Genomic DNA, 26,911 nt, shown 5'->3' with positions numbered 1-26,911 from the left:
TTATGGACATCTTGACAAATTGCAAAACAGCTGCAACATACAGTCTTTGACTTTCTGTCTTCACCGATGAAGATTCTCTTAACTCAGCATGGCAAACAGTAACGTATCAAAAAGGAAAAAAATGACATTGCTCAAAGTTAATTCTGCAGTAGCAGATGATACATTTTACACCCTCCTTCCCAATACAGAGGAAACACTAAATATATTTCGCATACAGTTGAAGTCAGATATTAACATGCGTTGTATACAAAGACAAAACTTTTTTTTAGCCATTTTGTAATACCAGAATAATTTATATTCACTAAATGCTGTTCTGTTCCAACATGGACTGAGAGACCACAATGCAAAGAAGAAGCTATTACTCCAAAAGCAACACAAAAAGCCAGATTACAGGTTGCAGATTTACTCAGTAAAAAGAACATAGTTATTGGACATATGTTCTGTGATCTGATGAAACTAGAACTGAAGTATTTAGCCATAATGGCTGACATTGCATTTGGAGGTGAAAGGGGAAAGCTGGCGTCATTACACCTGGAAAGTAAAATTGTGGCAGCATCTTGTTATTTTGGTGTTTAATGTAATCCAGATCATAAACTCAAAAACTATGTAAGCTTTGTTTCTTGTAATGTTTTTTCTAAAAATAAATAAATGTAATTAACTTTTTTTATTTTCTCCTCATCATTTATCATTCAAGGCAAGGAAGTGATTGAGATGTACTTCGATTTTCGCCTTTACCGCCTTTGGAAGACGCGCCAACACTCTAAACTCTTGGACTACGAGGACCTTTTGTGACAAAGACATGCTGACAAAGAGTGCAGCGGTAGCCCAACAGTGCCAAGAGGACACTGTTAAAACTGACGATCCAGCGGCAGAACATATCTTAATTGTCAGGTTGGGGCCGGCAGCTTAAAAAAATAAAAAGTCGTACCTGCTTTAATGCTGGTGAAGGCCGGAAGTGGAGGAAAAGCAGCAGCAGGACAATGTAGAACAACGAAGGGAATGAGAAAAAAATGAGGATAAACCCCAACAAAGCTGAACTATCCATATCAAACCTGTCAAATCTATTTTTTTTCTTTATCACTTGAGTTTCAAAAATATAAACTGATGATTAAAAGTGTATACATATACAGTTTTTGTCACACTGTTGTTGCAATGCCATGCTTTCTGGGGGCAATGTGCTTCAGACGAATTGCTGTAACTCATCCTGTCTCAATGTGGTTCTGTGTTTTGACCTCTCAGACTGGCCCCTGAGACACATCGGTAATGTTAAAGTGTGTATAGTTCACATGAATATATTAGTATAGCCTTAGTCATGCAAATAATACTCTATATTGGATCATCGTTTATTTTTGAAGTGCATTGTTGTGCAGTTTCATATGGAAATACTTTGAAATAACTCAGGTTTTTGCCATGAATTTAAAGAATCTGTCTATTCTATGATGACATTGTAATATTCAACGCCATTGCTTTGAATGAATGTATTATCTCTCTAGAGATTTGTGGGAATATGAATGTTTTGTGAGGAAAAAAAAGTTTCGAGTGTGTTTTCCATTTAAAGTAAGTGTGCATTTTCTCTTAAATCTCCTTTAAGCAAAAAGAATAATTGCCAGCATTGCCATAAATATCCCTTTGTCATGTCTATTCAAAAAGGATGACAGTCCAGCGTGACTCATGATGTCAAAGGATGTAACAGCCATCCAAGGGCTCCTACAACTGAAGAGGAGTTTCCCTGATGATCAAACCTTGTTCTTTTGCAGCGGGATCAGTCCTAACAATAGAAGCAACTCCTTTTTTTCTGCTTAAAATACTCTTGCTGCTCTTAGTAAGAGCCAAACGAGCCTCCAGCACCTCTGGCTTTAAAAACCAGAGTTTTCTGAAATGGAGAAGTCTACCAGAGTATGAAGTTGTGAGCCTCACTGACGGGTGTCAACTTATTTAAAAAGACCAGAAATGTGCACTCTGAGACAAGTCGAACAATTCCAGTTGTTCCAGACAGACTAACAATGATGTAATCCACACAGATGCAATCATACATGCTAGGGCATAGACCAAAATACATTTAGAGACAAAGTTAGAAGGGCACAGGTACCACAGCCTATTTATAATTCAGCTGGTGTGCTTGTCATGAGCACAACTGCGAATAGAAACATAGTTCTGATATCCGCTGTAGCTCAGGGGGAAGATTTCTGAGGGAAATAACACAGATGTCCTCTCATCTATGGCTTTAGACTTCAAATTCAGTCGGATTCGTTTGTCACAACACTGGTTGAGTGGACATGTGGGAGAGCTTATCGGCAGTATGCTGCCGTGTTCCAGAGCAGAAAGTGAAGGTCGATTAATTAAAGGTGTTAATTAGGAGTTAAACCAATTAAAAGGCACGTACACCTGACACCTAAAATTGTAGATGTTGGCGCTATATCACCCAACACAATATAAAGGAAGCTGCCCTTTTTATTTGTCAGTGAAAATTATAAGAACTTAATTCTTGTCTTTGAGATTAGTTTTTTTTTTTTTTTGGCACCACTGCCAGAGATCCAAATTCAGCTTTTATTGCAGTTCCAAAATCTTTAGAAACTTTTCAGTGTGAGAACATTATCCAATTCCTGGGTGAGGGGGTGAGGGAGTATTTGGGACCTATGTGAGATGCTATTAATAATCTATAGCATTTCATATTATTGAAGCAAATAGTGAAGGGAATTTAAATGGAAGATGGTCCAGGTTTACGTTAGTAAAGGTGATCATTTTTCTTTTCCTCTTCCCATTTAGAAGTTTGTTGGCAATTATTATTTCTATGTTCTTTTTTAGTTGTTTTTTTTTTTCACACCCTGGTTAAACGTGATCAAATCCAGTACTGGAGTTTTTTGGTTTTTTCCAAGCTAGAGATTATGTTACTGCAATAAAAGATGGATTTATTTTAAGGCTTTTTATACGTCTTCAACAGGTGAGCCAGTAACTTTTGCAAATGCTGCTTTTAATGTCAAAGGAAATGTTAGTTTTAGATTGAAAATATGAAAAACTTTCTATAAGAGCTTTGAATAAAGCTTCAGGCCCTGGGGCAAATCCTTATATCCCTATGAATCTTTTTTATCTTCAAATTCTAGTACATTGCAATGTAGAAATATGAAATTCTTGTATTTTAGTTAAAAACAAACAAACAAATCAAATCTCTAAAGTGACTGTTAGCTGCCTTGGTTTTTAAAAGTAGGGTCTTGGGTATTGACAAAACCAAATTGGGATTCTGCTTTTTTTGCTTTGCTTGCTGGGTCAGAGAGAATATTTACTGACAAAATGTTTTAAACAATGTTTAATTCAAGATGTTTAAAAGGCCACAGTGCAAAACTAATCCAATCACAGCAGTTCCATAACAACCACCAAGATCTGTTATGCTGCAAAGAGCAAGAAAGTAAAATTTAAATAAGTGTTTGCAGACAAGAAGTGGGTGGAGAAAGTGTGTAGGGGTGAAGTGGTCATAGCTTTGAATAACACACACAAAACAATGCTGTCGATATTTCCGTTATAATTCTTTCCTACTTGTTCTGTTGTCAATATATGAGGATTTGTTAAAGTTTGATGTGATTAACCTTTTTTGAGAAAAAAAACTCTAAATGATCTTTTTCTTATTATTTCTGATGTATTTGCTGTGGCTGACATTGCAGTTCTAGCCTGTTTTTCTGGGATAGCCAAGTGCTCTCATCTCTTCTCTCTCAGCCTGAGTCACGCAATATGTTTTCACTACAGATTTAAAATTCAGCAGTTACACAACCTGTCATCTCACAGAGCCATTTTAATTCCAGCAAAAGCACTGTGCTGCCAAATTCTCCAAGAAGTCGCCCTAAACAGCTGCTGGGTTTTAATGGGATTATTTTTCAGAGCTTTCACCCCGGCATAATTTTCCGCTTCAGAAACACAGCAGCCACGGGTTATTTCAGTCAAAAAAAAAAAAAAAAGTGCCACAGGATAAAAATAATCTATTACCTGTCCTGAGGAAAAATGTCTTACTGGTTTAGGATTATGTTAAATTTATTTGGGAAGATAAGGAGAGGGGCATCGTGACTCAGGAGTTTTAGAGAGATGACTTTTTGTTTCTATCATTACCAAGAAAAAAAATGAAGGAGATTCACTGGAAATCTAATTAAAGATTCTTATGAGTTTATTGTCCTCTTGTTTGCTTTTTTTTATTAGTCACAGAGAGACATCCACACTTTCTGGCACCCCTGGTGAAGATGTATAAAAAGCATCAAGACAAATTCTTCCTTATTTAAAAGAAATTAGACAAACAACCTTTAACTTATTCACTGGGGAGAAAAAAAAACATGTAAAGAAATAACGTTTTTTTTGGTTTTTTTAAAACATCCAGTGCCACAATTATTGACACCCCTAGACAGACATGAGAATAAGCTCCGTATTTTCCTTTTTAATGACCTCTAAATATTAACAATTAAATACGTTATTATTAATTGTGTGTTACAGGAAAATAGCTATCTACCTAAACTTGTCCATATGTTCAGGCTGAGCAATACATGTCATAAAAAAACAGGAACTGTGACCAATAAAAAAAAAAAGGCTGGATGAATATTTATATTTGAATTGCCATGAGGTTCAATGATGATGGAAAACGAACGTAAAAGAAAATATGCCTTTCATAATTACCTGGGTTCATTTGTGGTCACTTAGTCTCCATAACAACCACTGGAGTCAACATGCCAACTGGTTGTATGGGGTAATGTCACAAGAACAAAAAAAAACAAACTTTTGAGTTCCAGTCATCATGAGGTAATTGACATACCAGGAGATTTTACATAAAAAAATATGGTGGACACCACTGGAAAACTAAAAACAGGTTCTGATGGAATATTTTAGTGGATGTAACTCAACATCCAAAACATGTGGCCAACTCAACACAGAAAAAATAAGAAAGGAGTATCAACGGAATATCAATGAGTTTTTGGCATGTCCACCTGGGTGGACAATATTTAGGAATTTGAAAAATGTATTTGACAAACTTATATAATATATCCTTATTAAAATATGATAAGACACATGTTCTTAATTTTTCTTTGTTCTTTAGCCCTATTTGCATATTTTTTAATAGTCTTCACATTATAAAATAATAGCTACTTCAGGATCTTCAGCTTAGCAGTTTCTATGTCCATTAAAGGTGTGTATTTCCAGTTTAGGAGGGCCAGTATCCTGCATGTGTTACATGTATTCCCCCTCAAGTGGGCTGCTGATTCAAACAGATGTTGAACTCTTTTCAAGAGTAATATATTCTAATTAAACATAAAAAAATAGGTACAATATATAAATGCAGTGATGCATGATGTCCAGCTTAGTGGACTGCTGATTATTATCAATTCCCAGCACCACACAATTAGTAGCACTATTTATCAGAGTGCGATATTTCACTTATTTTAGACTTTTTAATTCAATTTTGTCAGCGGTGCCTAGAAGTGTGTTGAATTTAAGAGATCAAAGAGCAAAGCGAAAAGTGAAAATGAAAGAGAAATCAACAATATTTGCAGCTCCTTAATTTTAGAAACAAGCACCAAATAATCTGCAAATCTAAAAGACTGACTTATGGAGAAATCATGTTTTAAACCAGGTTTTATAGAAGCTGTAGGCAACACAGCTATCCTTCTCCTAATACTATTGTCTACTTTGCAAACTAAAAGGGGAAAATGCAACTGGACCTGCATAAAAGAGAAGTATATTAACTTCAACAATGTGTAAATGCACACATTAAAGAGTTTAGAAATAGAGGTTTGTAATACAGAGCACTCAGACAAACTACAAGTGTGTTTGATTTATGAAAAAGCTACAGGAGTGGAGACGAGTTTGAAAGACAAGTCTGATATAAAGCAAAAAAGGAAAAACAATGGAGAGAATTAGTGTTTACGTCAGTGTTACATTCTACATTGACAGAATGTGAAATAGCAGTTTCACTTGAACTTTAACAAAAATAACACCTAAACAAGATTTGAAGTTCTACTTGCATTTTTTACAGGATGATGAATTAAGGTTTTTGTTTTCTACTTCAGTTTTTTCCCCGTTTTTAAAATTTTTTTTTATTATTCCCCCAGCCTTCCAACTGGGGGAAAACAATTAAGCGAGTCAGGAGAGTAAAGGGTTTGATTCTGTTACTATCAGCGTTTCTCGGTTGCTGATGTGCAGTTTCCAGCTTCCTCATGTGCCCCAGCGGGGGAAATTTACGCACAGTGCAGTTCAGAACCTGAAGCTGCCTCTGTACTGGTTTTGAACAGCGCCTTATATGGCGGACATTAGCACACATTGTGCTGTAGTCAGCAAAAGACGACAGGTGTCAGCCACACAAATTGTTTAAATGGCGCTTAAGCTCAGCCTTTTAATAGCTTCCTGTTTTTCTATGTCAGCCTGTGAGATATATACTCTGATCAAGCATAACATTAAAACCACATACCTAAGATGCTGGTATTTTCCTTGCAGCCAAAACAGCCCTTACTCATCGAGGCATAAATTCCACTAGATGCCTGAAGGTGAAGACGTTTACAGAACCTTTACGTCGTTTAGACGGTGAACTGAGGCCTCATGTATCCACAAATTATCCCTGAACATTTTTTACATTATAGCAAAGAGTATTATCAGACTGAAAGCCATCAATGAATATTACTGCATTCATGCGTTTATTTATTTAATATCAATTATTGTTATATAACCCCCAATACAAGTAGGGCAGTTTTTTTCTTTATTATCCCATTCAGCACAAAATCTAAGCATGATGTAACTGGCCTGATAAGAAATCTGCATTAAGGAGAGCATATAGAGACTCTTCCACTCTCATATTTCAACTTTTGTCTCTCCTGTTTGGAGCTTTAAACTCAACCTTCTAAATTCTTAGCCTGTGGGTTTTAAAGCAATGTAATAAGAATATGACATTTTTCATACTTGAAAGTCAGGTATTTTCAAGTGTCAGCTCTTAAGATCAAATCAAAATCAAATCAAATTTTATTTGTATAGCACATTTCAGCAGCAAGGCATTTCAAAGTGTTTTACATCATATCAAACACAGAAACACAATGCAACATAGAATCAACAATCAAAACACGACATTAAGTCAGGTTCCATCAATAAATTTGTAATTGATTACGTTTCAAATACAATCCTAAACAGGTGGGTTTTTAGTATTGCTAACTTCCATGTACATCTGGATGTCATAATTTCTCACTTTCCACTAAATTCATTATTGCTCCCACACACTTATAAGTCAGTAATAGCTACAGTGGCAGATATGTGAATGTAAAAGGGTAGAAAATGACTGAGAATTACTTTTTTATACAGCTTGATAAAAGATGTTGGCCAGGCAACTGAGCACAACAATACGCAAATCCTGAAGGTTTTTGAAATTATGGCTGGAAGTGGGTACATTCCTTTGTACAAGTTTAGATTTCCAAGGTGTTTGAAAAGAATTAAAATCCTAAAACTCTGTTCAGGAAGAGGAAATTTATATTTACTGAGAAACTAAATATGTTAGTGTGCAGCAGAATAGCAGCTGGAAATGGAACCTTATGCATAAGGAGTTTATCACAGAGCAATCCAAGTGTTGCTTTGAATGTTTTGGTCTTCTAAAATCATCCAATAAATAATTAGCATTATAAAAAGTACCTTATGTCATTCCTTATAACATGCTTTAAAAGGTTAAAATCACACTGACTTTACTTTGAGCTGCCTTGTTTTATACAGCAAGAGGTCTGGAACGCGGCCAGTTTGGACTCTGTGACCTCGCCGCCTCCTGTGTGAATGTTAGAGAGCTCTGCCGAGGATGAGAGATTGAAATCTCCTGCAATGAGGAGTTTGTGTCTGCCGAATGTTCCCAGGATCACATTTCTGGCATTTTCACTCCATATTTTGGCCACTTGATGCAAGCTCCCATTGACAAAGGAAGCAAATTATGTCACTTTAAAAATTAAACTTAAACATGAAGCTTTAATATGTGTCAGCTGCAAACAAAACTCCTAAAGATTAAACTATCAGCCAATTTTCAAAATAAACAGAGTTTTGAAGATATAATTTCACTTCTCGTTTTTGTATGAAACAGACACATCTAAAAGTCAGTCTGCCATGTTCAAAAATATAGTAAACAGCGCACACTTGTGGCCAACTATAGGAACTGTGAGCCTACAGTGGAATTATTGAAGCAAAACATGACCAAGAATTTTACAGAAAGGCTGTGATTGTTTATTTAAATAATGAACACGGTACAGTTTGACTTTTGTTAGGGATTTTTTGTGGTGGTTGACGTCTTATGGGACAAAAATAGTGTTTCAACATACTGGCATGTGTTTTTACTTTATATAACAATTTCAACAGCTCTTTAAAAATAAAATTTACGCACAATAAGAAAAATTTTAGATTCAGTGAGTTCCGCTCTGTGGCTTGTGTTTTAGGTCATAGAAAATTTTAAAACTTGGAATTTGTGTTTATGTGTTGTGCTCTTAATTTTAAAAGCATAACTTAAACTTTGACTGAAATCCTGTTTGGCATTACAAAAAGGACACATACCACTCTGACCACATATTTCTCATGATAAGTTGAAATACACTCCTGATAGGCATCAATATTAAATGGTGATGTATTTGAACTGTTTCCAGGATATGATAATGATACAGCAGCAATTTCAATGAACCACAAAAACAAGAATTGGGTGCACAAGTTTGAATTTATTGTGAATTTGTTTTCATTAAAACTGAATTAAAATTAAACATATACTCTCAGTGTATACATACAAATGCTCTTATTAGGTTAATCCTGCCCTAGGACATAGCACTATGACCATATGCTTTTTGTAGCCATAAAAAGAAGCTTATGGAGTAATTATAAATATTTGATCATTTTTCCAGGCCGAAATTGGAGAGTTAATTTCAATTGCTTAATTTCCTTCCTTGAACCTTAATTATCCCTGTTACAAAATACACTTTCAAGCTAGACTGGAGAACCCATTTGGAAAAGATAAATTTGAGACCAAATTTATGACATTCATCTTCATCATGAATCTTCCAAAACTTATCACCCGAATTATAGCGTCTGAGCGTGCTCAACAAGGTGTACTGCTGCACCATAAAGACATTTAATGTGCATAGTACGAGTCTTAAAAACCAACATACATTTCAGAGAAACATGCAGGTACGAGTACAAAAAAGTCCTTCCCTTTTCTTATACATTCAACACGGAAGTGCTGAACTAAAATGTGTGGAAGCATTAAATGTCAGCATCAACACTGTCAATAATCTATGTTAACTAGACACACATTCAGTCATTTTATCTACAACACTAAATGTTTGAAAACAAAATACAGAACGGATGAAAAGGTAAAAAAATGGGGGGAAAAAAAATGAGGACATTTGTAATTGATTTCAGTAATTAAATTCTGCTTCTTTCCAGAGTGACTGATGTTTCTGACCAAACACGTCAAAAGATATGACATGCATAGATCTGTAAAAAGTCTGAATATTGGCACTATGCTTCCATCCTAACCCTATAGCAGCAGCCAGTTTTTATAGGTCAACAATAAGAACAAGAAATTGTTTTGTCATTTACTTTGCAAACCTGTGCATTTATTTAAACGGTCTCTGTCTTTAAACAACATGAATCCAGTGAGACAAAACAAACACACAAAAAAACTAGAAGGTTTCCTTTTTGATTTGAGGTTCTGTTGTCATCAAGTAAATCTTAAAACAGAATGCTGCAGGAACGTGTAAAACCCTGCCTTTATAGCACAGTAAAATACTTTGATTGAAATATTTAAGGAAACAACAACTTTTCACCAACACATTCTGCTCTTCTCACATGCAGACTTTAATATTCAGCTTACTGCATCTCACTGAGCTTTAATATTGAGTGTAAACACCTAAAACAAAAACTCCTCACTTAACATGTCTGAAAGTACAAGTTTTAGCATATATAAAGGTCCTTTTTTCTTCCTATGGCATCCAAATGCAGTGACGACAAATGTGAACGTTCACACAGCACTACATTAACCATTTTAAATCATTTAAAGCTTTCTATTAATTGCAGTACACGTCAAACTTAAAGTGTGGGAATTAAGATAAATATCTTGTAAAAATAATTGCATGCATTCAATGAAGTAAACATGTTTTAGCGTCCCTTTTTCCTTATTTGGTAAACTGTACAGTCTTAAATATGTAACAAAACTGGGCACTGCCACTCTACCATACTCTGAACTTCGACAATCTTTGTCAGGAGGCATTCTCTGCCAAAGAGAAGGCCAGTTGTGATGGTGAACTCACATCCAAACATCCCCTTTTTTTCTCAGCACAGTACACCTGAAGATCTTATCAAGTAAAAACAAGCGGGGGATCTAGGGAATAGACTACATTAAAAACCTGAAAGTGGACCATTGAAGCCTGAGACGAGGCATGCTGAGACTATAAATGCATGCAAGAGAGGAGGAGGAGAAGAGTAAGTTGAGGGAAAGGACGCAACATTTCAAGGTTTTACGGGGGTCAACCCCCTGGGAGGTTCACATACGACAGTCACAAATCCCCACCACCTCAAAGGTAAGCTGTACAAGAAGAGAAAAGATAACCATCGTCACAAAAATCATCACCAAAGTCCTTAAGATCATAAGTTCGTCCCTTCTTTTAAAATTCTTCGCATCCAACGTAAAAAGTTAAAGTCCATAAGCGCTGACGATCAGTTTAAAAGAGTAAAGGGGTGTCATGTTGTGCAGTTACAGGCAGGAAGATATCAGTGTGCATATAAAGCCGTTTCTATCAGGAAAGAGCCTTGTCTTCTCCTACATAGGGAAGGTCCATGCTTCTCACTCCGTCTGCACTCTCTTGTTTCCTGAGTGAAAACAACCGAGACTCAGCACCAATGGCAGCATTGCAACGAAACAATGTTGATCTCAAACAACAACAGGAACAATTTTGAAGCACTGCTCTACCAAAGTACAAAAATAAAAGCACAAACCTCATCGGTTAGTGGTTTCAAACTGTTTTCATCAAGCATTAGAGTATTTATTATATTTGTTCTGTGATACTTTAGAAATTAGATGATTACCTGGTTACAGGTGAGGATTTCAAACTGAGGGTTTAGTGTTTAAATGAACTGTCTTTGTTTTTTTCCACAGGAAGTGATTCTACCAAAATGATTCTGTGTTTAGCTTCTTCTCTTTGTTTGATGAAGTCATTGACAGAGCTATTTTTACCATTAGCACTGCTTCCTCTCCTTGTTTGTCTTTCCAAAGAACAACTCTTAGCCGGTTGACTCTGTTTAGCCGTGTCTCTTTCCAGGACAAAGACATTGATGGAGTTGTATTTGCAATTAACCATAAGCCCCATGGAAGTACTTCTGGCCTGATGCTGTGTGTTTAGACTGTCTTCTTAGCACTAACTCTATGGAACAGCATTATGCAGAAATAAACAAGAATAAAACATTAGGAAAGGGTGCCACTGGATCCTAATTTGTACTTCATTTCCAACATCCATTGACTCAATCTATTCCAATGTTCATCTATATATAGTTATTCTCTCTGACTTTTATTTGTTTTTATAGAGATAGAAGGAAAGGAGTGTTATGTGCAAAGCCATATAGGATGTGGAATGTGAAAGTTTTTTTTGTCTCTTTTACTCAGATCATATCTACAATCCTATATTTATGTAATTTACCATTACTATTCAAAAATAAAAAATCAAAGAATCAACATTAAGCACAATAAATGTCTAATCAATTAAAAGTTTTATCCTGCATTTTATTCAGAGTTCTTGTGGAGGATCGTAGTGCATGGAGACAGCAGCCATCATACCATGCTATCATCTCAGTATCCCTGCTAACAGATGCCACCATCTTCATTTAATAATACTGTAAACAAGCATTTGACAAACCTAATCAGCTGATTGGTGATCTGATTAAAACCAGCGGTGCCGGAACACAGCATTTAAGCACAGGATTTACTATCGTCACCTGATGATATTAAAAGACAGACCGCGCTTTTAAGAGCTGAGTTGGAAATGATGTTTCATGGATTTAGTGAAAAAGGTGGGCAGCTCTACGCAGCACTCTGACCAAGAGCTGCCCTATCTGTGATAGGTCAAATAAAACAGCAAAATCATTCTTCATTATTAAAACATGAAACACACTGAGAAAGCACAATTATGAAAGAAAGTTGTGGTGAAACTACATTGCACAAGGACTCCCAACTGTTGTCATAGTATCATTAGGTCGGCCTGTAAACAATATACTCACGTAAATGTTTGTGCTGGAGCACACAAACCGCTGCGATCCTCTTTTCGGCTCAAGTCGAAGGGATTCCCAAAGGAGCGCTTCCTTAACATGGTTCTCACCAAAATCTGTCAAACGTCAAAAGTTTATGCAAAAGCTAAGATTAATGTTTATATTGATTTAAGAGTTTTTAATGTAAATTCACCCACTTTATACCTGGATCATTAAAATCCATTTTTTAAATATAATCTAACTGCAATGGCATTTCCTTAATGCTCATTAACAGAGAAACTCACCACTGTAGTCAGACTTGGAATGTGTTTAACAGAATTCTCCACTTCCTCCTCAGTGACCTCAATCAGCAAACAGCAGTTGTCATCCTCAGGAGGAAGAGGCTCGGCACCGTGCTTCGTCACCCACGGATGAGCCTGGACACAACAAACAGACTAATGTTAGACATAAGTTAATAGATTATACAAGAATAAAGAAATAAGTAAAGAATATGAACACGTATGCACATTTCTACAGGAAACTGTTTCCAGTACCAAACAAACCTCCACATTATGATGGCATTGATCTTTCTACTGTTTGAAAGATCAAACAGTAGTAAAAGCAGAAATACATACATTTCTAACTGCACTTCCATATATGGAGTGATGATGTAATCTGGAACCTGAATGTTTCGCAGGAAACAAAAATGAGTTGTTTTGACATGGTTTGCCGTTTTTAGATGTCCCTTGCTGATGTCAGAAAATGTATATATTAAATCAATAACTGCTCTCAACAAACTTTCCAACATCATGGCTTCACCTACAATAATTAGAAGATAAATTCTTCTCAGTTTCCAAAAAGGTTCAACATCAAATTGTATATCAGAGGAACGTTTTGACACCTCTACTGGAGTTACAGCTCTCTGATTAAAACATGAAGGGTCGAAAACTCAGACTTTCAGCTGTGTGTGACTGTTGCTGTGTTTTTAACAAAATGCAAGGCTCGCATTTATAAATTGTTGTTATATAGGTTTTGCATACCTACAGATATGAAAGCGATTAGAACAGCTCAACTGAATTATTCAAAGAAATACTTTTGGCTATACAGTAAATCTTTCTACTTCGAATATGTGGTGACGTAAAGTCAGAAGTTGAAAACTGAAACTTGCTCAAAAACCCAGCATCAAAACCGTAGAGTTTGTTTATCTACTGAAATTAAAATCCCTTTCATTCTAAAAAGATATTTATTTCTCAAGATACATGTTGTTTCACATGAAAACAGTTTTATGTTTGCAAAAAATATCATTTTTGTTATATATTCATACCAAAATGAAGAAGGGTCTTTATATCCATTTACAAAACAATGTTGACTTGGAGATAAGTAATTCTTGAGAAGTGGGACAAAATGGGTTTAAATTTTTCCAAAATTCTTTTAAATTATTCCTCAAGCTTATGTATTCAAATATGACAAATAATGTTTTGGAAATGTAAAGATGCTAAGGCGCAGCCTCCCAGTTGCAACATTTTTTTGAAAATTAAATTTTTAATGGACCTGACCCAGAACTTTGTCATCACCATCTGACAAAAATAAATATAAAATTATTTTTAATGACCCTATTAGTGATATTTTAACTCAGTTTTACAAACAAATGCTTCTTAAGAAACAAAAGAAATATTATTTAAAACAAAAAAAACAACATAAAGTCCATCTGACAGAGTTGACAGTGCATGACGGAGCTGACACAGAACTGGAGGTGGTGACAAACTAGTGAGTAAAAAGAAATACTTGATACATGTGAAGTAATGCCATTTATGTAAAATACATTAAAATGAATTAGCTGCACATTTAAGTGAGATTTGTCAACACTATCACTGAAAGAGTCAGACTGTCAGTTAAAAACTGATGGAGTTGACATCTGACAGTTGACGAAATGCCAAGCTACCTCAATTTATATGATGTTATTCTGCAGGAGGCCAGATTGTAGCTCATCAGGTCCATAAAATCTTTACAGTGCACCAAAATTAAGCATTTCACAAAATTTCATCAAAGTTTTGTAAATTGTCAGTGATGGTGTTGACACATCATGGTTGTGACGAACAACTTAGGAATAAAACGGAAGAAAAAACTAAAGAATAACATAAGCTAGCCAGAGCTGCTTAGCCCTCTTAGCAAAGGAAGAGAAAGGAAGAGGTTGTGGGGTCCTCAGAAGTTCTGATGCCCCCCAATAATGCCTGATTTTTTTACATTGTTTTTATGTCTGATGGTGTTGACAAAAACTTGGGACAAATTTCAAATGAGTTGGAAAATATATAAAAATGATTTTTAATTCAATTTATTGATACTTTTATAATTATTTATTTGAATACTTATACTTAATTGTCATAATATATTATCTTAGTATTCCTTTAATTGTTGTAAACTATTATAATGTATTGAGTTCTGCTGCAAGACAAGGGATTTTAAAGACACCATCCACCTACTACAATGTTTAAATTAAAAAATATTCAGCAAACACCAGGAAAACATACATTGTTGTGCTCACATGGCCCAGCTTAGTTTAGTCAAATATTTGAAAAAAAAAAAAAAATCAAATTTTGTGCTTTATCCATAGGACCCATTTTGTCCCTCTTCTCAAGAATCACTGAGATAACTAAAGTAGACTGTTCTCAGGTTAGGAAACAATAGAAAGTGTTCACCTTTATCTGTGCCACTGATATTCTGGCCTCTGGATTCTTGTCCAACATTTTCAACAGCAAATCTTTGAGGCCATCCGATATGTTTGCACTGTTGGCACAAGAAAACAAGTAATGCAAAGATTCAGAACAAACAGCAAGTGAGTGGAAAACCAACACATGTTTTTTGAGATACATAAAGGACCCATTACAACATACCATTCTGGTATCACCACAGGTTGGGTTTTGATTTTTTGATGTAGACTAAGAATGCGCTCATCCATAAAAGGACACTGTGGAGACAATTAATATGCATAGTTTTTTGTTTTAATGGTACACCACCATTTGGAACAACTTTAAAGAGACAAGCAGCCTCTATTTGTTTGATGTAGACACACTCACCACTCCAAAGACGAAGCAGTAAAGCGTTACTCCCATAGCCCAGACATCCAATGCCTTTAAAAAGAAAAATAAGAAATACCCTAAAGCCATGTCAACTAATAAACAGAAAGAATTAATCTGAAACACCTCAGTATTGTATTGCATTACTGACAACTGTCTCCAGGTGGCACTAGTTAGCCACAAACGCTGCCTCACCTTCCCCGAGAAATTTTTTCTGGTCTCAGAAAGTGTTTCAGGAGCAAGGAAAGCAGGTGTTCCCACTGTGCTGGTGAGCAGGGCATCGGCACCTTCAAACTGGTTACTAACTCCAAAGTCTGCAATCTTGATGTGTCCATCTTCTCCCACCAGCAAGTTAGAGGGTTTGATGTCTCTATGAATGATTCTCTGATAATGCACTGTCAAAACCATGAGGTGATAAGACAAGTCAAATTGCGAGAATATAAGTCTGGAAATGCTAAAGAATCTCTAGGTAAACATCATTGTTCCAAAAAATAACAGCCATAATGTATGCTTATCACATAAAGAAAGAATATGGAGGTGGTTGAATTTCAACGAAGCAACACATATTGAGAAAAGCATTTTTTTTCTTTAGATGTGATTGTTATAAGTTTTTTTTGAGTCTGACACTTAAAGCCCTCCCTTCCCTTTCATCGCAGTAATAGTCTCCTAGACAACCCTTGTGTAAAAGCTTTTCTCTTGAGCTGAAATGCATTTGCAGCCAGGAAAATTATGTGAAATGATCCTCGTGGGTGGCTGGAGTCAAGAACAGCTCACATGGAGAACTTTGTGAAGCCAGGGTAGCATCGTGAAAACAAATCTTAATGATAGTGTGAGAGCATTTTAATGTCTAACCAAGACAAGAATGATTATTCACAACATCTTTTATTTCATCTAAAAATAAAAGCCATATCAGTATAGCAGGTATAATCTATCACAGGTTCATTTTGAAACAAAGCGATTCATATTGATTAAATAATAGTTTCCATTAGATGGAAAATGAATGTAGAGGCCCGGGGGACTCACAGTACTCAATTCCTCTCAGCAGATCCCTGAAGTAAAAGCGGGCCTGTTCCTCACTGAAGGGTTTATCAGTTGGCACCTCCATCACAGCCCTGAACACACACACACACACACGTACACCCCCACTATTAGCAATCAGAAGTAATGAGATCGAGATTTCAGTCATATAATCATTGCCATAATAGAACTGTATCTTACCCTTGCTTCACCAGCTCAAACACTGTGACAAATAACAAGGAAAAAAAATTCACTTGTCAGGAAACATGTTCTAAAATGCAGATTTTTTTACAAGCGTTATCAAAATACCAAAAAGTAATATTTCCATATGCTTTATTAGAATAAAACCAGCTGTGTTATGTCTGTTTGCAGTCTGGACAGTGACAGTTTGGCCAGAACATACCCATGTACAGATGGTCCTCGTTGGGGTCATCCAAGACCTGCCATCACAGCATGAGGGAACAAGAAATGAATGTCAATCCAAACACACACTTAAAACACACAAAACCTCATCTTTTTATTCACATGCACTGGAAGTAAGGGATCGATTTGTGGCCTTTCCCAGACTTATACATGTCAAATGATTTTATTTGTTTTATTTTTGAAATTCTTTAGATTGGGTTATTTTCAAAACAGGTGTTTGGATTGCTTTTATACCTCAATAAATTAACTCATCATTCAAGAATTACTTTTTGTATTTACACATATTACCTTTCTCTGATATTAACATTCGTTTGATGATCTGTAAGATTTAATTTTGACAATAAAAACAGCACTGTAAAAGTAAACTGCAGTTTACATACCTCTACTAGTTTAACTACATTAGGATGGTCGAGTTTTTTTAGAATGGCTATCTCTTGATAAACTCGTTCCAGTGGCCCTTTATGCTGAGCTGGACCTTCGGGGACTGCTCTGGTTCCACGAGGAGGTGGTCTCCCTGATGGAGGAGAATAGAAAAAATGGATGAGCAGTAAGAGGTTAGACGAAAGACAAAAAAACTGAAGTGACCTTTATCAGCTATCTATTGCAGCATTAAAGATCCTGCTTCTGACTTACGTGGAAACCCTGCCTGCCTCAGGAGCCTCTTCTTGGATAAAAGCTTCATCGCCTACACAACAGAGGGAAACAGGTTTAGATTTGGTGGAGGATAAGGAGGGCAGGAGGCCGGAGAGCCCAGTGGGCAGCGATCCAGGAAAAAGATGAACAAAGGGGCAGATGGGGAAAAAATGGAGCTGGATACCACACAATCAGATGCTGCTATTCTGACAGCGCACCCACTCATACACCTACTGTACAGATGACAGTGGCAGCATCTACAGTAAAAAAACAAACAAAAAAAAACATCTCTTACCTTGAAAATCCTTTGTCTGATGCTTCTCAGTAACTAAAAGAATCACTTTTACAGACTCAAAAGGGATTCTTAGAATGCACAGTGTGCCTAAAGATTTCTATATAAAGAGCATTGGAATCATAGTCACGATTTTTCTCATCAGGGGCAGAGCATCCTAGACCGAAACCCAATAGAGGCTGCAAAAGAGCTGAGACTGGTGCAGAGATTAAACTTCTAGCAGGACTGTGATGAAATCTGGGGCTAAATAATATTTGGAAAGCATGCAGTTGCAATATTTTTGTTCAGTGCTGCAACGATTGCTGCAATTAACAAAAACTTTACTTAATCTACTCATTTTTTGTGCCACTTAAGACCAAAATCTGTACCAATTGGAGTGATCAAGTAGAAGGAGAGCTCATCCAGGTGTGAATTAGCAGATCCAAATTCGATTAACCAGCAGGGATTGTTAAAATTCAAGCAGGTCCAGTGCTGCAATGACTCAGAGTCCATATCTAAATCTGTGGCAAGACTTAAAAAATCAATATTCTCAGACACTAGTCATCTGATGAAGAGAGCAAAGCTGGTAGAGACACAACCGACCTGCAGCTGTAACTGCAGTGAAAGATGGTTACATAAAGTATTGACTAAGGAGGGCTTCATACATACACACCACACTTGCCAGATAAAATAACATGCATCCTTTAGTTTGCACTTCACAATTATAGAAAACAGGAATGGAACAGGATGTCTGCAGGTTTCAGTCAAATTTAAGACTTTTAAAGACGAATGCACCCAGCCTCAACAGAAGTGAGCCAGTGGCATAAACAAACGTCGTCTAGTCAATCGCCAATAAACTGGCTCCTACCTATGATAGATGCAAAAAAAGCTAGCTAGTTAGAAAGGGCATATTAGCCCTCATCCTCCTCGAGTCACAATCTAAAGATGTCTACAAGAGGCTCAAACTTTTGCCAGACAGAACAGTCCCATGAAAACAAAAAAAACTGCATATACAAGATTAAATAGTACTGCCATAAGAAAACATAAGACTTCTGATAAACATATTTAATGCCAAATAAAAAAAAGTTAATATAAATTTAAGATTTTTTAAGGCCTTTATTTTAATAACATGAATGTACTGTAAGACCAAGACTTCTGTTGTTATATCACATGAAACCCCCATATAAAATATTTACTGACTGTTAAAGTCTGAAAAAGCTCAAAGTGGATGAATTCTTCTGGACTGGACTTATTCAGACCCAACTAATCCAATTCACTAAGCTATTACAACAATGATATAATCACCAATTGTGACATGTGTGCTTTGTCACTTGGGAGACAGTGGTAAAAAAATCCCCATGACATTTTCAGTCGCTGTCATGGAGTCATTGTTATGAAGAGTAAATTACATTCTGAACTTTCTCACAGATGTAGCTTATTCATAAAAATAACAGGCGTATCATTATTGTACAATTAGGATGTGGGAGTGGGGTTCACAATACTCACATAGTATGTGTTGTCATCTTCATTGTAAGCAAGCTTGACAACGCCATAAGATCCCTGTGGAAGAGAAAACAAAAAAAAAGAAACGCTTCATACAAAATAAACAACATTAATATGTAGAAAACCCCACAAGAACAAACACACAAGCATCAACACACGAGCTGAAGTGAGTGGGCTCACACTGAAAGAGTACCAGCTGCTTCAAAGTGAGAACAGAGAAATTCAAATCCTCTCTCCATCGCTCTTTCATTTTTGATTTCAGGCTAATTAAGGAAACTGGATCTGGTTTGTGCCATCACACCGCACCCTCCCCCCTCAACACAGGAAACTCTGTGTAGAAAGTGGGCCCAATTAGAGCCCTGTGCAGACAAATTCATACACAACAAAACAAACACAGAGAGAGGGCAGACTCAGTTCCTGCTGGGGGAGCAGACTGTAGCATGGAGAGGAAGCAAATCGCTCATCCCACAGTCCAAAGTGACAATTCCACAACAGAGGACTCTCTCCAGTGATCCTAAATGGCTTCAATCTACAGACATTACATCTATTTATTAAAATTCATAGATACTATCAACCTGCTCAACAATACTAACAATCTAAACCATTTATTTATACACCAATCGACTCCCTCGCACCAACCCCTATCCACTAAGCCTTGCACAATCCTTAGAGAGCACTATTTATACCAGCCTCTCATCCATCTTCCAACTCTCTCATGGCTGGGTGGTTTACATGGAGTTTGGAAAATGAGGACAGCCGGGAGAGAGCATATCAGAAACTGTTACTGCACGTCCTCGGTGATGTGCGTTTACTTGACAGACATGCAGTAGGCGGAGAGGAGAAGGGAAATGGAAGAGTCAGTGAAAGAGAGCAATCAGTGAGTGAGTGGTCTCGGATGGTACCTTTCCAATCTCATCCTTCAGTTTGTACTGGTTGAGCTGAACGCAGTCCTGGAGGAGGGAGGGAAGAAGGGAAAGAAAGGAAGAAAAAGGAATATTTGTGATTCTCTTCAGAAAGCAAAAAGCAAACATATTCAATCACTTTTTTTTTTCCTTTATATCAAGAAAACTTAGGTCGTTCGGGCAAAATGCCCCACTCACATTTAGGAATTTTATTATAAAAAGACTTATATGGATATATGCGTTTCTTTTCAATAAATACAAAAACAACAAACATTAATCAGAGTACTAAAATATATATTTTAAAGTTCATTTGAAGGATTTTTAATGTAAATAATAGTCATGTAAATCCTTCACAAATATGACTTTTGATACGACAAAATCTGATCCTACTATATCAAGAGCCTTTGCTCTTGATATAGTAGAACAGAACGAAACACTACCCACATCAAGTTCTACCACAGCTATCAGCTACTTTTACTGAGTCTATAAAATCTTACCTGTGCTTCCACAGCTTGATCTTAACCAGTGCTGCTGCTTTTAACAAGAAATGTACATGTAATTCTAAATACTTATAGTTAATTTTAATATCGTGGTACACTGGCAGATGTTAAAGAGGAGAGCCTCAGAGAGTTACTCTGCGTCAGCATTAGTGTGCCCATTCATGTGTAATGCTTTACTAAAGCCTCAGGAGAGTACAGTAAGTCAGGGTGCAGAGAAAACAGATACTGTATTCATATTTACTATTGTGGTGCTTATCACCTCAAATTTACTAATTTCCAATAAATTCTTCATCACCTGATCAGTGAGGAACTATTAAACAAATAGGATGAGGGTATCCATCTGCATAAGTATTACCTTAATTAATCTGCTGGAAATATTTTAGTATCACAGTTCAAAAACAATCTGAGGCTGGATCCATCAATTACCCATCCAAGTGATCATCCATCCGTCCGTCCATCCTTTGGTTAATCAGTCCATTTGACCATCCATACTCTGTTTTTACAGGTTTTATTTTTAATGCCGGCCTGCCGAGTTACCTCTAGTAAATCCATAGTGAACCTATATTTAGATTTGGGACTGGGAACCCTGGTATCTAATTTTGATAAAAGTTTATAAACCTTGTAGTATAATCTCAGTACAATTGTAATTTAGCTGAATTTTGAATAAATAAATCAATGATAATCTACTAATGGAGATAGTTTGAAAATTTAACTGATGCCAGTCTGAAGGGGGTATCTTACCTGGAGATCTATGATGGAAACGCTGTGGGACTCCACAGTGGGTCGACGGGGCAGGCGTGGAGAGGAGTGGGGCGATGTGATGGGAGAGTAAGGTAACGACGGGTAAATATAGCGCCCGTTAAGTCCAGGGGAACTGCAGGGTGAGGTGGCAGTGTGTGAGCGTTCTTGCAGAGAAAGTTTCCGGTCAGACAAACTCAATCTGCCCCGTTGCTCTTGGCTTTCAGGCAGCAGAACCTCGGGCCGACCAACTGTATGGGACAGCAGGTCGCAGGATGGAGTCCGGAAAGGAGCTCCTGCTGAGGAAGCTGGCTCCGGTGTCTCAGAGCTGTCCATTTCTTCCACCTAACGTGACATGTTGGTTTTTATTTATCATTTTAAAAAAAGAATGTATAGGCTTATTCTTTTTGAAAGACATAAATCAGTATGTTCCAGCTCACCTCTTCCTCTCCAGGTGGTTGACTTGGTTCATACTCTGTGACCACAATGAGGGACTCCATGGGGTCTGGGGACGGTGTCTCAGAGTGCGCGTTTAAAGGCGGGGAGGGACAGCTGCACAGCAGATCAGGGAGAGGTTGCTGCACTGACGGTGCATGACTGCCGCAGGACGCCGGAGACTCAGCAGAGGGCCAAGGAGTTACATGACAAGGAAACATGTTTTTTTTGTCGTCACAAAACTAGACAACTCCTCCATCAGACTGCATCCTCTAGGAGAACTGTACCTAAGAAAAAGAATTTGTACAAAATAAAAGGATGTTACTCTTGTTGTTATAAGATTATACAGATTCCTACCTCCCTAAGATATGTAGTCTGTTTTTTATTTTTGTGATCAATGGGCATCTTAAATATTTTATATCAAACAATCAGAGTAAACAAACAAACAAAAAAATGTTTTTAAATGATGATTCTATATATTGAGAGAAAAACCTATCCAAACCAACCCTGTCCTGCTTTACTGAGAAACACAGTCATTTACATAAAAAAAATTAAAAAAACAATCTAAACTGTCTGACTGACATGACAGAAATAGAACTTTTTGGAAAGCTTGCTAAATCTGGTGTAAAATTATTCCAGTATTTCAGAAAGAACATCATAGCAACAATCATTGTGATGGCCTGAGGCCGCCAGGCTGTACAACATTCATGCTTAAAAACCCTCCAGTGAAGCTGAATTAAAACAATTCTGTGAAAAAGAGAGGACTAAGCATCTCTTGATGGCTCTTGTTGCTGCTAAAAGCACCAAACTACTGATTATCTAATGTAGATTTGACTAATCTTTCGCCTTCATTAAATGAAATCATTGTAAAAATTGGATTTTGTATTTGTTTTCTGGTTTACAATCATAAATGACAGAAAAATGACAAATTATAGTGGTCTGGCTTTTGCTTTGAAGGTAAGTTCAATGCAGCATGATTCAAAGGTGATATTACAATATTATATTGTAGATTTCTTGAAGTTGAAACTGTAGCATATTTATTATACTGAGCACGTCATGTTTATCATTTATAAAAACGTTTCAGAGTTTTCACTAAAATTCCTAGAATTGCCTAGAAGCTGTATCTACAACCTCTACTCTAAAAGGCACTTTTATGCCATATCATTAAGAATTAAGTGTCGACACTCAGAAAAATAATTTGTGCTTGACTGACTTCCTGTCTGTTGCTTTTTGATTGGGTTTTTTTTTTCCCACACAAGCTGACAACAGACTTTTTTCTCATCTTGAAGCTTCCACCATCAGTCACATTATCTGGTATACAAAATGTTAATCTTCAACTGTGTTTATTCTATTTAGTGTACTATATTTTAAGGGAAGTATACAATCTAAGAAAACACACTGCCAGTGGAGTGGGGTTTTTTTGTGTGTATAAAATTATGTTTCTGCAATAAAATCCTGATTTATAAAAAGAATGGAGGCATTCCGAGTTAAAAGCAAAAGAAATTTTGGCAGACTTAAAATGGCCCATTTTTTTCTGCTAACATGGACAGAGTTGACAGTAAAATTTTCAGTCTTGCATCTTGCGTTATTTGCAATCTGGAAAAAGTTATAAAGAATGAAAGAATAGTTTTCAACCATTCCCAGACTCCTGATTGATTCAACATTTTTGCTTCTAGTTTGATACCTAATGGCATGTTGATTTTTGTTAGGTATACAAAAACAAATAAATATTCCTTCCGAGAAGTAGGGCTGCACATTCTGTCACAAATTGTTATTGCAATATCAGTGTGACCAATAGGCACATAGTGAAGAGGTGCCTAGACCAGTGACTCAGTCCTGCTCTGTAGAAGCCACTGACCTTTAATTAGACGTTTCTCCGTCAAGTCCTATAGTTATTATAAAATTCAACCCATATTATCATTTCTTGCATGTTTTTCTAATATCATGGAGTGAAAAGTAAGGTTCCCCATCTGAAGCATGATTCCTTTGGTTTCAGTCTCTTGTGTACTTTTCTTTTTTTGAAGTGTGGCCAACCAGACGAATCAACTGGAAAGTGGAAGACAAACTCAGTAGTAAGAGGTACGAAATGAATTGGATGGCAGTATAGTTTACATATGCAAATACATATCTCTAGTAGGGACATGATATTGCATACATAGAGGTGAAGTATCACAAACCAGATGCTTTTCACCTACAACATAACCTAAGTAGACATTTTGTTTTCATTTGAACCCTCAATAGAGTCTTGACTTTTTCCCCACACGCCTTATAATGAACTAATTAATTCATCTGAACACTTTTAGATGCACCAATTTCAGCTCTGGTAAGCAGATACAAAGTGGTGCATCTGAAGGAGCAACACTGGCGTACGCTTTTGATGTCAGTTATACAACATGATTAATTATTATCTCTACAGCATTTAATGAGGACCATGTTTTTTTTCTTGTTTGCATAATTTAAGACCACAATTTCTATCTCCAAGTCTACTCATGCTTTTCATACGCTCATTATCCGAGGAATGAGGAGAAGAGAAAAGCGGAGGAGGAAGAAAAATCTACATAATTTTTGTTGGATTGTTTTTAAGAGGATTGTGGTCATGAAAGCACGATAAACTGATGTAGCAGAGGACAAATAAAGCTATGAGGTAAACATAACAGTGTGTGAGCTAGTTAAATGAGGATATGTGGGAGAGACGCCCACTTAAGGTGCCATCAGACTAAGATTAGATTCAAGTCCTGTAAAACACCAGCAGATGCTGTAAAGCTCCAGATGCTGTACTTAGCCTCTTAGACCCAAAGTCACATGAGTTGACCTGGACAATCTGGGCATGAGGGGAGAGGAAAGCAGGACTTATCATAGAACGTGGGGCGGAAAGGTAAAAGAGGGGGTCCGAGGTATGTAGTGCAGTAATTATGACATAGATGTGGTCCTGCAGACATACCAGTTCAACACACAGCCATCTGGAGCAGTGGAGCATCCCAAGCTTCATTAAGTGATACACAGGGCAACAGAGTCAGCGGTGTGTGGAATCATGCAGGAGATAAGCTGCAGTAAATGCAAGAAAGGATCTAATAGATTAACTTAAGTGCAGTGTTATCACATGGCTGAGAACAGAGCCAGTCTTAACCTGCTACAAGAGCACCAAGTTTTTAATGCAAAACAGCATCTCACCCTAATTTGATGTCAAATATTTAAGGATTTTTAATTATGACAATATACATGTGTTGATTTCCAAACTATTCAGAAGTGAGTTGTTGGATTAAAGCCAATTGTGAACAGTTTAAATGCCACACAATATGGGTGAGAGGTCACTTACAAGAAAGATTGTACTTTTTATATGAATTCGTGTATTTTTATCTGCAACATCCTGTGTAAAACTGGAACATACTATTGATAGCAGTTTATTAACATGTTTTAGTATTCAGCCATAAGACAGTAAATATTCAATTTTTAGATGTAGAAATCATTAAATTTAACATGTGAAATATATTTACATTTAACCTAAATGATGTATATTTTACCAATTATTTCCAAATATTTCCTGTCATATCTCACTTGGGTTAGCTCAATTGTGGAAAATTTTTGAAATACGTTGACCTATATAAGAATCTGTCACACAATAACAATACATCTAGTGGAATACGGAATCATGTTGATTTTATTCTGCTTATAAGAAAAGAAATAAAGGTAAATGAAATTCATCCTTCCAGAAAGTACGACTAAAGTGTAATGGTTTTCTATCCAGCTGAGTGACAATGCAGGATAAAGGCTGTGGAAAGAAGGCGTCAAATATGCTTCAAACAACGGCAAAGAAATTATAATCCCTGCCTAATTTTCCTGCTTCTGTTTTCCATTGCAGAGTGATGGCATAGACCGGTTACTGGCATCAAGTTGCTGTTTTAAACCAAAAGCGTTCGACACTAGTCTGCCCCTAAAATAAACCTAAATGGAAATATAGCTTGATGATAACATCTGGGATAGAATGTTATGCAACTTTAGATTCTCATTGCAACTATTGTTACATAATATAGTAGGCAGAGATATTTCAGTTTAGACTGTTGACAGGCTGAAAACGTGCAATTCCACCTGCAAACATAAACAAATGACTTGCCAATTATGAGCCGCTTTCAATGAAATGTCTCGCGTTTCTGGTGACATATAAGCGAACTTGCATTAATAATGCAACTTGTTAAATTAATTTTAAAGCTCAATGTGCCAAAGGGCGTCTTCGCTGCCAAAATTGAAACGAATGTTACGGTTGTTTACGGTACCAGCGAGCCAACTCCTCTCCAAAGCTCAAAGTCAAGCGGCTCGGCTAACGTTAGCAGCTGCTTCAGATGTCAACATACAGATGTTGCTGTAACGGGCGTCAATGATGATAGTAACGATTCCAGCGCTTAAAAGAAGCTTCCACTCGATAGCAAAGCCATTGAATCAATCAAAAACATACAATCTGATGTTATTTGGGTCTTACCTCTCCGTGCAACTGGGGGCGTAGAATCAGAAATGTGAGGTTCCTTCTTCCAGCTGAGGTGTTACAGTAGCTGCTGCCAGCTAGCTAGCTTTGAGAGAGACGGGAAATGTAGCAGACTGACAGCCGATGTTGTGATGGAGCGGTCGACAGCGCAAGTCCAGAGCTTCACACGAAGGGAATACTGACAGCATGCATTTATTTACATAACGTTGACAAATGCACTCAGAGAAATGAGATTCAGAAGCAGAAGCAGTGTATGCTGCCCCTCATTGTTTTCATTTTTCTCACGACTTTAGGAAAATACTTCATGGTTCTTAATTTCTGATCTACAAAGCACGGCCAACACCGCCTCCTGTTGATGAGCTGGAGAATTGCACTCGTTGGCAATGTATTTTTAACCTACATTTAAATGCACTCTGAATACACACTTTTTCAATTTCACTCTGTCAAAGTCACAAGAACTTTTATGTTTCAACAGATTAAATCATTTTGGCTACCTTAATGTTTTGGAGCACTCTTGCTCAAATTAAAGTAGTCTTTAATTGATGCTTGTCTGTATTAACATTTTTTAAGGATTCTTCATATCATTAGGACTTTATGAAAGTAATGTTATGAACTTCAGTTTTCTTTGAATTTTACACCATCAACACAAAATAGCAAATATAATTTTGCAGTGGAAGGAAAAGAATTTGGTTTTATATATATATATATATATATATATATATAAACTCAGA

General features: G+C 36.7%; 2 protein-coding genes across 6 annotated transcripts in view; one reads left to right on the top strand and one right to left on the bottom strand.

The window, feature by feature from the left end:
* The window catches only part of nsmfa (NMDA receptor synaptonuclear signaling and neuronal migration factor a), a 60,359-nt gene extending 56,201 nt beyond the window's left edge, over positions 1–4,158 (top strand). For all 5 annotated transcript variants that reach the window (XM_032569947.1, XM_032569950.1, XM_032569948.1 and 2 more), the window contains one exon: positions 695–4,158. In XM_032569947.1, the coding sequence (XP_032425838.1) occupies positions 695–792 (98 nt within the window). In that variant the 3' untranslated portion in view covers positions 793–4,158. The remainder of the gene's footprint in view (positions 1–694) is intronic.
* Positions 4,159–8,673: 4,515 nt separating this feature from the next.
* Positions 8,674–26,486, bottom strand: camkk2 (calcium/calmodulin-dependent protein kinase kinase 2). Its single transcript, XM_032569966.1, has 17 exons — positions 26,178–26,486; positions 21,709–21,990; positions 21,272–21,613; positions 20,031–20,078; positions 19,132–19,185; positions 17,355–17,406; positions 17,102–17,235; positions 16,702–16,738; positions 16,500–16,521; positions 16,305–16,393; positions 15,477–15,676; positions 15,282–15,335; positions 15,099–15,172; positions 14,904–14,991; positions 12,513–12,644; positions 12,241–12,344; positions 8,674–10,839 (listed from the first exon to the last, which is right to left on the bottom strand). Exons 2-17 carry the CDS (start codon positions 21,922–21,924, stop codon positions 10,767–10,769), a joined length of 1,719 nt encoding a protein of 572 aa, XP_032425857.1. The 5' UTR covers positions 21,925–21,990; positions 26,178–26,486; the 3' UTR covers positions 8,674–10,766.
* Between the last annotated feature and the right edge of the window lie 425 nt (positions 26,487–26,911).

Source organism: Xiphophorus hellerii, chromosome 8, assembly GCF_003331165.1.
Source record: "Xiphophorus hellerii strain 12219 chromosome 8, Xiphophorus_hellerii-4.1, whole genome shotgun sequence".
Classification (NCBI taxonomy): Eukaryota; Metazoa; Chordata; class Actinopteri; order Cyprinodontiformes; family Poeciliidae; genus Xiphophorus; species Xiphophorus hellerii.
This window is presented reverse-complemented; position numbering and strand designations above follow the sequence as displayed.

Bases quoted from the DNA above. Each gene is read 5' to 3' on its own strand.
- camkk2 (XM_032569966.1), bottom strand. From the start codon at position 21,924: ATGTTTCCTTGTCATGTAACTCCTTGGCCCTCTGCTGAGTCTCCGGCG. The intron at 16,739-17,101 runs GTATGTAAACTG...CTGTGATGGCAG, and splicing joins ATGTAGTTAAACTAGTAGAG to GTCTTGGATGACCCCAACGA. The intron at 16,394-16,499 runs GTAAGATACAGT...GTGTGTGTTCAG, and splicing joins TTTGAGCTGGTGAAGCAAGG to GGCTGTGATGGAGGTGCCAA.